The 12,658-nt window shown below is 33.9% G+C and overlaps 2 protein-coding genes across 2 annotated transcripts; one reads left to right on the forward strand and one right to left on the reverse strand.

The window, feature by feature from the left end:
• Nucleotides 1-2,219: 2,219 nt before the first annotated feature.
• Nucleotides 2,220-5,746, forward strand: LOC110894459. Its single transcript, XM_022141687.2, has 13 exons — nucleotides 2,220-2,351; nucleotides 2,600-2,716; nucleotides 2,856-2,936; nucleotides 3,288-3,389; nucleotides 3,475-3,558; nucleotides 3,671-3,789; nucleotides 3,859-3,960; nucleotides 4,053-4,169; nucleotides 4,254-4,322; nucleotides 4,421-4,487; nucleotides 4,588-4,728; nucleotides 5,036-5,113; nucleotides 5,257-5,746. The coding sequence occupies exons 1-13, from the start codon at nucleotides 2,337-2,339 to the stop codon at nucleotides 5,356-5,358; spliced, it is 1,194 nt and encodes a 397-aa protein (XP_021997379.1). The 5' UTR covers nucleotides 2,220-2,336; the 3' UTR covers nucleotides 5,359-5,746.
• LOC110894460 (cis-3-alkyl-4-alkyloxetan-2-one decarboxylase) lies at nucleotides 5,336-10,100 on the reverse strand. Its single transcript, XM_022141689.2, has 13 exons — nucleotides 9,835-10,100; nucleotides 9,702-9,756; nucleotides 9,569-9,624; nucleotides 8,619-8,719; nucleotides 8,228-8,297; nucleotides 8,026-8,095; nucleotides 7,524-7,580; nucleotides 7,370-7,437; nucleotides 7,200-7,280; nucleotides 7,034-7,111; nucleotides 6,772-6,927; nucleotides 6,092-6,244; nucleotides 5,336-5,632 (listed from the first exon to the last, which is right to left on the reverse strand). The coding sequence occupies exons 1-13, from the start codon at nucleotides 9,982-9,984 to the stop codon at nucleotides 5,549-5,551; spliced, it is 1,179 nt and encodes a 392-aa protein (XP_021997381.1). The 5' UTR covers nucleotides 9,985-10,100; the 3' UTR covers nucleotides 5,336-5,548.
• Between the last annotated feature and the right edge of the window lie 2,558 nt (nucleotides 10,101-12,658).

Here is a 12,658-nt window from a genome sequence, read left to right on the forward strand (position 1 = left end):
TACGTTACATGTGTTTGTAGCTTTTAAATATGGCTGAAAGTTCTTCCAGGTATTTGTTTTTCTTTTTAATGTTAGACTTTGTTGTGCATTATACCCATTAACAAGTTATATTTTATTAATATCTTATGTTTTCAATCAGTATTAGAGAACCTTTCTTTTGTAGACACATGAATCGAGCGAACGAAGTTTTACTGGTATTTTCTAAATTCAGACATTTATTATATTTTTTTATTTGTTATCATGAAATACAATTTAAAATTATCTTATGGTTTATAATTTACAATTATAATTATAATTATAATTTATTTTGGATTCCTTGCTTTATTAGGCGATTCCTTTAGACGCTGCATCCAAATTGTGGGGTAACGATAAAGCACCAAAAAATGTTATGATACAAACTCAAGATGGTCGAAAATTTAATGTTACTTTAAGCAAAGCCAAAGGAAAACATTTCTTTTTCCATGGTTGGTCAAATGTTGTGAAACATTTAAAACTCAAAAAAGGATGTTTGGTGCTCTTCAATTCTGTCGATTTATCTATATTCAAACTAACACGTTTCATTGATGGTGTGTTTCAAAGCTCTTTCTGGACATCTCTGTTACCTACAACATCTAACTTTATTGTAAGATTAGTTTTTCTTTCATTTTATTTATGTTAATATATTTAGGTTTTATGAACTGATTACAAAAGTAACATTTTTTTAAATTATTTATACAGGTAATTCCTGAGTGTATACTGCCTAATTTCTATGATTATACTTCAGATGATATAATTTCCATTATAGATGTAGGCAACAAAATCCTTCACGTCAAGATTGAAACGCTTTTTGGTAAAGTTGGTTTCTCCATTGGTTTTGATGTTATTGTTAATTTGTTTCAATTGGAGGCCGGTTGTTATCTAATATTTACAAGAGGTTTTGCAAATTGTTTCCATTTAAGAATTCTTGGAAAAAAATGGTGTTGAAATTAATTATGCTGATGTACAACTTGATGAGGTAAGTATACATTTGCTTGGTTCTTTATATATTTAATTACTATATTGTTATTATAATAATTGTTGTATGTTATTTTCAGACTGTAGTTGCACCTATTGATGTAGTTGACGAGCCAGCTATTGATGAACACCAAAATGTTCGTGTTTATAAGTTTAGGCGTATGGCTTCTAAAGATTTTGTAAGTTTTAATATTATTTTAGCAAGTACTATATAATAAAAATTATATATTTTTTTAGTCACATAGAAATACATTATTATTTTTATATTCTTCTTCTTATTAATTTTGATTTTATAAACAATACAGCAACTGCCTGATAAGGTTTCAAGTATGGCTAAACTTGGTGCTGATTTAAAACCTATGACCGTTAGACTTTTGCATCTGCCTGAGCAAGACGAGTTTACCAACCGTACCAGACGTGAAAAGAGAGGAGAAAGTTGGCGTTATGCGTTATGCAAATGGTCCAGATTCATGAAACGTGCTCGCATTAACGAGCGTGATACAATTCAGTTTTCTTTTGATGAAACTCATCAAGTGTTGAATGTTGAGTTGGTTGTACCTCACAAAAAAAAATAGTGATTAATTGTTTTACATTTAAGTTTTGGATATTTGGTTTTTGTATGACATACATTTACTTTGTTATGTTTAATAGTTTTTAAAATGTTTATTCATACACCTTATTCATCATAGAATTTTTCGTTTATTAATATATATGTATATATTTATTTGGTTACAAAGATAGATTGTCAACCCGTGAGTATTCACGGGTTATAACCTAGTTAGTATTATACATCAAATTGTCTATGCTATTCTTAGTAATTAAAACACTAATTAAAAGTGGACAAAAATAATATCTTAATTCCCAACTATTGATAAAAAAAAATACAGGGTTTAAATTAATTTTTTTTTTTTTCGAAAAAAATTTTTCTCAAATGAACTTCCGTAAAGAAATTATACATTATATTTATATTTATTTGATCTATTTATTCTAAGAAAAAAAAAAGAGGGAAGAAGACGCACGAGAGAAGAAACATAGCAAGCCGCGGGTAACGTGGGATTCGAATTTAATGGGTATTCTTATTAATTTAAAATTTTTACCGGTAAAATCGCACTAATTTTTTCAATTGCAAGCAAAGGTGCTCTTTAGTCTTTTCTATTCAGCCTCCACTTCCTTTTTGACATCTAAAGTCAACGTTACTTTTCATTCATTCATTCATTCTCTCTAGCTATATAAATACGTATATATATTATAAAAACAAGATTCTGCATATTATTTATTGATCTTTGAATCAGTTTCAACTAAAAACCCCGTGTTCTCTGGACCTCTGCAAGCTAATCATACATATGAAGAACACTTATGTAAGTTGCTCATATGTTTTCATCTCGGATTGCAAGATTTTGCATTAATGGGTTTCTTCTTTTTGTTAGTGAATGCCATTTGAATAACAGTTTTGCATCCAATAATTTAAAAGTGTTTTGCTCATGAACTACTTTGAAACTTTCACTTCTGTTTTAATATTTTTTTTTTTTTTTCAAATTTGATCATCTTGCAACCATTTCACATTCTAGTTCCAACTTATTACTGATATACTAGTGTAATTTATCAGGTCAATTTGCCTAGAAAGAGGCCAACATCAGTACTTTGTATCATTCTTTTTGGCGCTATATTAGTTTCGTCGACTTTCTTTATAGCAGGCGCAATCATCGGTGTAAATCATAAACAGGTACACGCACTTTTCAAATATCTTATCATTGTCTAAACTAGTTGTTTCTGAACATGAACCACTAGCTAGTAAGCCTTGATGCCCTTAATTATAAACAATCCATTCATGTTACTCATCTTGTATACATTGATGTTATTAGTTACAACAGCTACGGGCAATCGTGGTTCAAAAGTTTCCAGAACTACAAAAGCCTGAGGTTACACCAACAAACGTATGCCAGGTTCGACCTGTTCTTCTGAATAATCTTCAAGTTTTTTTTTTTTTTTTTTTGAACGGCAAATTTGCACACTGGAGTATGATCGTGCCACCAGCGGAACCACCCGATCATATCCATCTCCACAAGGCATAATGCCTATACACCAATTCAGGAGGAAACCCAATAAATATAGGAAAACCCCCCTTGTGAGAATCGAAGGACCTATTGGTCCCAAAGCCTTATCCCACCCCCAAGATGCCACTAGACTATAAAGTCATAGGCAATCTTCAATTTTCTTGATCTATAAAAATCAATCTTTAAGTTTCTTGATCTATAAAGATAAAAGTTGACCTTTTTACAATGGTTTTCTTAAAGAATCAATGCAGTCCTGATGGAAGTGAAGCTTTACCTAAAGGTATTGTAGCGAAAACATCTGATCTAGAGATGCGGCCATTATGGGGACCACGTAAGAAACGGGTGCGCACCACTTTATCTTTTTAAGGAAAAAAGTCGAAGTGAAGTATTTTGTATAACTAGTTTTATCATTTATGTCGTGTATCAGAAGAATCCGAAAGCACCAATGAGCTTGTTGGCTATGGCAGTTGGAAAGAAGCAAAAAGCAAATGTGAATGAAATGATTAAGAAGGTATTTCATCAACAGTTTCTTGTCTAACCATAAATTCTACAGAAAAAGACATGTTTTTAAGCGAGGTAAGCCGTATGCCATAAGCAGATTCATCTTATGTTGTTTCCTACAGTTCCCATCGGATGATTTTGTGATCATGCTCTTCCATTATGACGGGATTGTCGATGATTGGAAGGATCTAGAATGGAGTAGTCGCGCCATACATCTTTCGGCTATTAGTCAAACAAAGTGGTTAGTTCTCGGTTTTTGTTCTTTACATATGTTGTTGTTTGTTCTTACTATGGTCTATGGATGGTTCAGGTGGTTCGCTAAGAGGTTCTTGCACCCAGATGTTGTTTCCGAGTATGCTTACATTTTCCTTTGGGATGAAGATCTTGGTGTCCAAAATTTTGATGCCGGAAGGTTATTCGTCTGTTTGACTTTTTCGGTTTTTGGAAAGTCAATTGTAAACAGCAAAGGAATGTGATTTTGTTTTGGTAATATCGATGATGCAGATATGTATCGATAATTAGAAACGAAGGGCTTCATATCTCACAGCCTGCACTCGATCCTGAGAAATCAGAGGTGCATCATGAAATGACAACACGAGAAAAAGGGTCAACAGTACACAGGTAAACAATTAATCTCGAAGCTTGTTTGAATTTTAAGTTTCGTCAAACCTGTCTCATGACTGTTTTCTGATGTAACGACAACAGAAGGATTGAAAGAATGAGTCGTTCGAAAAAGAACTGCTATAGAAACAGTACAGATCCTCCATGTACAGGGTAAGTAAAAGATTCATTCGTTTCATTTACCACCAATTAGCATCAAAATGAAGCTCCCTTTTTTTAAATTTGTGGAACAATTTGATGTGTTAACTTAGGTGGGTCGAAATGATGGCTCCCGTGTTCTCAAAAGAAGCATGGCGGTGTGTATGGTATATGATTCAGGTAAACCACACATGCACACGCGCATATACATACAACGCAGTCAGTTTTCTTGAAACTAGTCTTGTTCTCACAAGGACCATTTGATTTTAATTTGTGGCAGAATGACTTGATTCACGCGTGGGGGTTAGACATGCAACTGGGCTATTGTGCACAAGGTAATAGAACACAATATATTGGGATTGTTGACTCGGAGTATGTTGTTCACTATGGTCTTCCTACACTCGGCGGTTCAGAAAACAAGGTTTGTTCGTTTTATCATTTACATATTACAGCATATTCTGGACTAATTCGATGTCCCAAATCAAGTTTTTGAACCATTTTACATTATTTTTCTTGTGAAAATGAAAAAAATATATATAAATAAAATCTTAGACAAACAATGAGCAAGTTTGAAGAATTCATTCATGTTTGATTGAAGTAAGATGGTTTAAAAAGTCAATTTCGTAAGAATGGTTGACTGATGCACATGGGTTGATTTTTGGAGCATGAGTATGAAGAAAGGAATGACTGCACATGTGATCATGTGAATTAATTAATTCTTTATGCAGACAAATAGTGAATCACCCAAACAGCCTACACAAGATACGGTCTCATTGGAATCCAATCACATTGATATAAGAACTGAGGTAGGTTCTTGGTTCTGCATTTTTATTTACTTCATATAATTGGACTTATATATATATATATATATATATATATATATATATATATATACACCTTTCAGTTTGAACTTTAGGATTCTACTTTAATGATTTCATAATCACTATAGGTTAGAAAGCAGTCATTTAACGAACTAGAAACATTCAAGAGAAGATGGCGAAAAGCAGTTGAAGAAGATGACTGTTGGGTTGATCCATACAACCATCAGTAACACAAACTTATTATCACACAAAATCCCTTTGTTTCCATTATTTTTAAAGATACAATAATTTAACAAATATACATCTTTTCAAATTCATATGTATTTTACAGATAACAAGAAATAATCACATATATACCATTTCTTTTTAATCATCCTCACATGAAAAAAGGTAACTTGGATAAAGAATGAGACCAAGATATCAAATTCGGACCTTTCTGCTAATGAGTCCAGCGAGAATGCTTCCAAGTTCTTCACCAGAGTCCTCTTGTACATGATGCCCTGCCTGCAAACCAAATTTTGCCACAAAATTGTTTAGTTACAAAAAAATTTCTAGTGTTTGTATGGAGGTGACACTTTGACTCATCACTTATGAATGGCTCATTTGGGTTATTTTTTATTTCTAGTGTTGTTGACTTGTTTTCTAATTGGTTAGATAGTAAATACCAGAAAAATTAGCTAAAAAGTAAACGAGTCAAATGACCAAAGTGTATTTCTTTAAGGAAACAATCAATTAGATCGCTTTATTTAAAAAAATAGATAACTATTGTAATAACATATTATTTTAATCATGCTTGAGATGCAAAATTATTTAGAAAAAAACTAATAAAAAATGACTAACGGGTGTTACGTGCCAACCCGAACTGATCCAACCCATAACGGAAATTGCCAATGTTGACCTGTTACCCATATGCCTAACCCGTCCATTACTCCCCTTCTATCTGTAAACATATTTGATTAGTACCATTGGAAGTTCGACTAGTCGATGTTTTGCAGCCTTGCAGAAATCTTCAACTCCGTCAAAGTCTAGCCAGCGGTCTCTTTGTCCCCAACATATTGAAGTTTTAACTTTCCAATCATCGTCCATCAGAATCTTTCTCATTTCTTCAACATATTTCTGTCCATAATTAATATTCCAAACAAATGAGGAATATCTTAAATGATTTGTTAAGTGATTATCTTTTCTCAAAGAAAGAGACGAGCAGGTACTCATAACCAAAAACGAGGTGGTAGTTTCAGCCCCTTTATTTGTGATTGTGACTGAATCAATTTGGGTTATATTTTGACCCAAAAAGACATGTTCAAAAAATTTAGCCCGTTTAGGGTAAATTGCATTTTACATCCTTTAAGTTTCAGCAAAATTTCAGGTGTTGTCCTTTAACTAACAAAATTACAGCGGATGTCCTTTATGTTCTAATTTCTTTATAGGCGGTGTCCTTTCTCCCTAAAAAGATTACAAAAATAAAGGACGTCCGCTATAAAGAAATTAAAACATAAAGGACATCTGCTGTAAAGAAATTAAAACATAAAAGACACCCGTTGTAATTTCGTTAGTTAAAGGACGGCGCCTGAAATTTTGCTGAAACTTAAAGGACGTAAACTGCAATTTACCCACCCGTTTATGTACAAAGACGAAAACAACACCTTAAGTTCCTTTTTCATTGAACGACTAATTGCATTTAGAGCAAAGCCAGAGGAACCAGAGGTAAGATATGGTCTCCTATACACCATAGCATCGTCTTCTTTCATTTTGTAAGGCCCACAGCTTGTCAACGCCTTATCACTTGCCCTAAGAGGATCCTGATTGGTACAAGATTAAAATATGAAATCATTCATTTAATCTTCTATAGGGAATTCCAACAGAAAGGTCACATGAAATTATTACATGTGCTAGTATGGTGTATACCTGTGAGAATATTTCACCCAACAAAAAGTTGCTGAATATGGACAACGTTGAAGGCAGGTTCGCATGCTTGGCTGTTAGCTACAGTCAATAACCAAAATTTACAAACAATTAGGCTTTGATCGCTTTTGAGTGTTTAACCAATAATCTTAAAGAAAGAATTGCATACAGGAGGATTAATCAGTATGAGATCATTCAACTTCTCCTGATGATTGCTTGCGTATTTAACAACAATGGGCGCAAAATACCCCTGCAATATTAAAACCTCCATTTTTCAATTTCACCTTCTAGATCTCGTTTCTGATATATTAAGAAGTTGAAGTGGGTACAAAGATATACCTGAACAACCAGGGAAACCTTATTGACACCAAGCTCGTCAATAACAGATTCCAAAGCCGACACAAATTCTGCATAGCAACAAAAACTTCATAAGGCGAACTCACGTATGCTCTAAATTTAAAACAGTTCATGTTTTTCCTAGAGGAGTAATTACCATCTAAGGTGTAATCGAACCCATATTTGGGTTGAGGCTTGTCCGAATATCCAAAACCTGTTAAAAGAAAAAAGATAACTCATTATAACTTGAAATCAGCTAACAAAAGTCAGCCTAGTCAAAGTTACTGACACGTCAGCCGCACGTCATCATTTTGACTGTCAAACCAGGTCAAGTTATCGTAGACTAAAATATATGAGAAGTTCAAGCCTTCTTATCAAACAAACGGAAAGATTGCACCTTTTATATGGATGCAAACAAAGTGTGTTATCCGGCCAAAGTCCATTAAAATCGTTGTAATTTTAACAAAATGAGAGTTGTTTCGATTTTGATGCGAGGAAGTAGGTCTTGCCATTATAAATTATCGGTTTCTGTAACATAATGTAATAGGTGACAGTGAATTCATCTCACTTATGCCTGAATGTATTTGTATTACGTGTCATCAAATGACAAGTTATCAAGTGCAATTAAAAAAAAGTTGTTACAAGATGTAATGACTCACCTAACCAATCAAAAGCAATAGCATGATAGTCCTTGGATAGCAGTGGAAGTACCTTGCGGTACGAATAAGCCTATTACGCACCAAATTAAATATATTATCTATGCGGGGTTTGATTAAACAACACAAGAATATTTGTCACGATAAATTAAAAATGAGTTATTAGTCTTTTTATCCTATTTAACATCTGAAAAATAAAACTCACCTGTGAAGGGAATCCGTGAATCAATAAAACTGAAGGTTTATCAACGTTTCCACTTTCTACACAAAACCATCTAGTGCAAAATTTATATATATAGAGCATGTTTCAATCGGTAAGCCCTGCAAATAGCCCACCTTCAATTACTGAATTACAATCACCTAACCCTAACCCACACACTTTTTGACCCTCCATCCAATGTAAATTGCGTTTTTAACTCAACATGAAGTTCAGTAAAAAACTGATTTATAGCAAAGATGAACAAATCAATACTGTTAACTTGGAAGATTTTATGTAATGAAAACGTTGTAACCCTTAATTTACATCCCAAAGAGTTATTGTTGTAAATTTCACTGGATGGGGAAGTAGTTATAAAGAATAATACTTTAAAGAGTACCTGAAGACATCCGTTGAGGCTTGAGAACTACCACCCATTGCAAGACCAAAAATTGGATCCTTGGCCTTTTCACCAGTGCCATAAACAGGATGTGCTTTCATCTGAAGATTTAAATTGTTAGATTAAACAACACAAACTAGTCAGCGCTTCTAATTCATATCGTTCAATCCTTATAAAACTATAAAAGCAGCAAAAGCATTCTAGATTGTGTCAAAATTCAACGGAAGTATGTTGGAGATAAGAAAAGATTGATGGCATGTATGATTTGAAGGACATGTTATCTTAAAAATCCGATTGATATGTTATAGCAAAGGGAGAAACCAAGAAAAAGGTAAAAAGATTTTGAGAGAAATCAAGCAGGAAAATTCCATCTGCAGAAAGCAAGAATTCAACGAGAAATCTCAAGGGAAAATGGCAAAAATCCTAGCCGGCTATCATTTTTAATCATTGACTTAAGGCGCTCCGAGGCATGAGGCGAGAGCTTCACGTACGCTAGGCGCTATGTATTATATAATCTTTATATACCATAGAACATGATAATAAAAAAGTTGACAAAATTTAATAACTCAACAACTACCGAACACGCTCATGTACCATCAATTAAGCTATATGTACTCAAAATAAAAAGCTTCATTGAATCGTTTGACTCGCCACAGGTGAGGCCTATTTCCAACCGCGTTGAGCACCTCACGCCTCAGAGCACTCTCTTTAAAACCATGATCAATTAACAAACATAACGTGGCTGAAACGGTGAAAACCTATAGCTAATGTCACATGTATCTCATTGCAAATTGCCACAAAATCTATTCCGGTCACGCCATAAGTTAAGTTAAATTCAAGACATATTCAACACCACTATCATTTCTCCTTTTAAATAACACAACACTAGCTCACTTCTTTGTAAATCAAAACAGCATGTTAAATTAGGGTTTCAAAAAAGAGAAACTTACATATCTTCCTTGCTTAAACCATTCATCAGCCGGATTCGGTCCATCCGAATACTTTCCTGCCGAAAACAATCCAATAAACCCTAGAAACCACAAAAATTCACAAGCAAACACAACTAAACGAAATTAACAAAACCTCCACTAAACGAGAAGCCATCTCCAGCAGAAACAGGTGCGTCCAACAAATAACCCTAATTCAACACACACACATGTCAACAACGAATTCACACAAAAAAAAATAAGAAATTAGGGTTAAACTTAAAGCATACGTCATCGCCATCATCAGTGAGGGATTTGCAGGTGAATGCGATCGATCTCTTGCTTGTTTGTTGGAGAACGTGATGAGTGGATCTGAGGGCGGTGCTGCGGCGGCGATACGGCGGCAATGGGGTGAGGGAGTGGAGGAGGACGGAGGACATTTTGGGGGTGGGATTTGGCGCGAGTGGAGAGGAGTGGAGTGGAAATTGGCCGTTGTGTTCGTTTTTGAATGGTTAAATGAAGATAAGTGATCTTTGGTTGTTATTCGTTATTCTTCACAATGTTATGGATAAGACCCTTTTGAACCCATGTTTAATGTTGTTTTTAATTATTAACATGTTAATAATAAGATAGATATTTTTAAGTTAAACTATACGAAATAAGCTAAGCTAAAATAGATATTTTAAGTTATAGAGATAGCAATAAAACCCAAACACGATGGATAAACTCGAAACCTAACAAATTTAGTGTGGGGTAATCAGGTTTTGGATTAGTTTTAACTTATTTTGCGGGTTTGGGACATGTTTGGGCCATTTACCTGACCTGATTACCCGATAAAGCGTACCAGTTTCAGAGGCGGAACCATAGTGTAACGAGGTGTAGCCCGTAGTGTTTATTTTTTGGTTCTTTACAAAGGATACCCCTAAAAAATACGAGGGTATCTTTAACCAAAAAATAGGATACTTGATATTACTAAAATCCCATTTTTTATAAACTCAAACATTTTACAACCCTAAAACCTATAGAATAATTAAGCATGAATGATAAAATAAGCCCAATTTAACAATAACTAGGATTGCGACCCGCCGCAATGCGGCGGGAATTCTTTAGTTTTAACTAAGTCAATCTAAGACCTGCACGTTATGTTAAACCTGTCAAACGGGGAAAAAATACATGATGTAAAGACGTTCACCCACACACGCACGTTGCGTCGTGTTAAATCGCAAAATTTAGAACGAAACGTAAAAACGTTAAACCAAAGACGCACGTTGCGATGTGTTAAGTCACAAAATTTAAAACTAAGCATAAAGCGAAAAATTTACGGAAAATGAAAACTATAAAGGACCAAAATTGAAAGTAAAAAAAGTTATGAGGATTGATTGCAAAAGATAAAAAGTTTTGGGTTAAAAGTAAAAAAAAAAAACAAAAAAAAGTTATGAAAGTAAAAAAAAAAAGGCAAATTGGATTTAAATAATCCCAACTCACTGTTATTGGCCAATAATAATCCCAACTCATTCAATCACCAATAATAATCCGAACTATTCACTTTTGTTTGTAAAATACTCCCAGTTAAAAAAAACACTAACTAGGTTAAAAATTTGCTGATGTGGCTTGCCACGTCACCTGCCACATCAGTTGCCACGTCATCAAAAACGCCACATCAACTACCACGTCATCAAAAATGCCACGTAGACTGCCACATCAGCTGCCACATCGTCAAAAAATGCAACATCAACTGCCACGTCATATGACACATCATCTAAAAGGGCCACATCAGATGCCACATCAGCAAATTTTAAACCTAGTTAGTGTTTTTTTAACTGGGAGTATTTTACAAACAAAAGTGAATAGTTCGGATTATTATTGGTGATTAAATGAGTTGAGATTATTATTGGCCAATAACAGTGAGTTGGGATTATTTAAATCCAATTTGCCAAAAAAAATCATTTTTTTTTGAAAACCCCCAAAGCCAACGTTACGACAACCATAATACCATATGCATAACCATTTTTTCTTTAAAAATCTCCCAAAGCACACCCCGCGTTGCGGCGGGGAGTAAAACGGTGTCAAATAGTACTAATGGAACCGTCATCGACCACCAACACTGACTCGACCTAGGATATGCGTGTTGCGACGAACCTGACATGGAAAAATAAAGGTAAAAACGTTGAACCACACATGCACGTTGCGTTGTATTAACTCGAAAAATTTAGAACTGTACATAAAATGAAAATTTACGAAAGGTGAAAGAAGTTAAATTGCAAATAATGAAAAGTTTTGGGTTAAAGTTAAAAAACAAATTATGTAGGGTTAAAATTGTAAAAGGTAAAAACATTTGGGTTAAAAATAAAAAATCAAATTTTTTTTTTTTGAAAAACACACAAAGCACAATGTACAAGTGATGATGCACAAAAATGTTGCAAACTTATATATGGATTAATATAATTGAAATGATGCCCTAAATATAATTGATAAAGTTGGCCCAAGACCCAAAACAATATTATAATTGAATAAGTGATCTTGCTCTTCTTATGGTGAAAACCAAAACACATAGTTCTTATCCTTTGCTTTATCGAGTAGTGAAGCTAGTTTTAATTTTACCGGTTGCAACCACAACCGTTGAAAGATATTTTTCTAAATTATATGGGCACGGAATATTTGAACAATGTTATGGTTTGTGAGGTCGAAAAAGAAATTTTTCATAAAGTAAAAGACGACGATGTGATGGAACGATTTCAAACTATGAAAAAAGAAGCAAACAAATCTATTTGATATTTGTTTTACTTTATTGGATTATCATTTTTTATTATTGTATGATTGCACGGTAATATTTTTCGGGATACCCCTAAATTAATGGGCTAGATTCGCCACTAACCCATTTACTTGAATTGAGAAATGTGAGAAGCATTCTAGACCACACATTTTTACTAAACAAGACAAATTGCTTCTAATCGCACGTGTTTAAGAGGGTTTTTTGGAATTATACATTTGTGTATATTGTCAATTTTTAACTATACACTTGTGTATACTATCAATTTTTAAAGGGTTATTAGATTTTATCACCCTCAACTATCGGCCTTTGGCCGTTGCCACCCGCAACTAACACTTTGACAC

Source organism: Helianthus annuus, chromosome 16 (assembly GCF_002127325.2).
Source record: "Helianthus annuus cultivar XRQ/B chromosome 16, HanXRQr2.0-SUNRISE, whole genome shotgun sequence".
Lineage (NCBI taxonomy): Eukaryota > Viridiplantae > Streptophyta > Magnoliopsida > Asterales > Asteraceae > Helianthus > Helianthus annuus.

Bases quoted from the DNA above. Each gene is read 5' to 3' on its own strand.
- LOC110894460 (XM_022141689.2), bottom strand. From the start codon at position 9,984: ATGTCCTCCGTCCTCCTCCACTCCCTCACCCCATTGCCGCCGTATCGC. The intron at 8,096-8,227 runs GTGAGTTTTATT...GGTGCGTAATAG, and splicing joins TTCACGGATTCCCTTCACAG to GCTTATTCGTACCGCAAGGT. The intron at 7,112-7,199 runs GTATGCAATTCT...TATTGACTGTAG, and splicing joins TCATACTGATTAATCCTCCT to CTAACAGCCAAGCATGCGAA.
- LOC110894459 (XM_022141687.2), top strand. The intron at 3,790-3,858 runs GTTAGTTCTCGG...TGGATGGTTCAG, and splicing joins GCTATTAGTCAAACAAAGTG to GTGGTTCGCTAAGAGGTTCT. The intron at 4,323-4,420 runs GTAAGTAAAAGA...GTGTTAACTTAG, and splicing joins ACAGATCCTCCATGTACAGG to GTGGGTCGAAATGATGGCTC.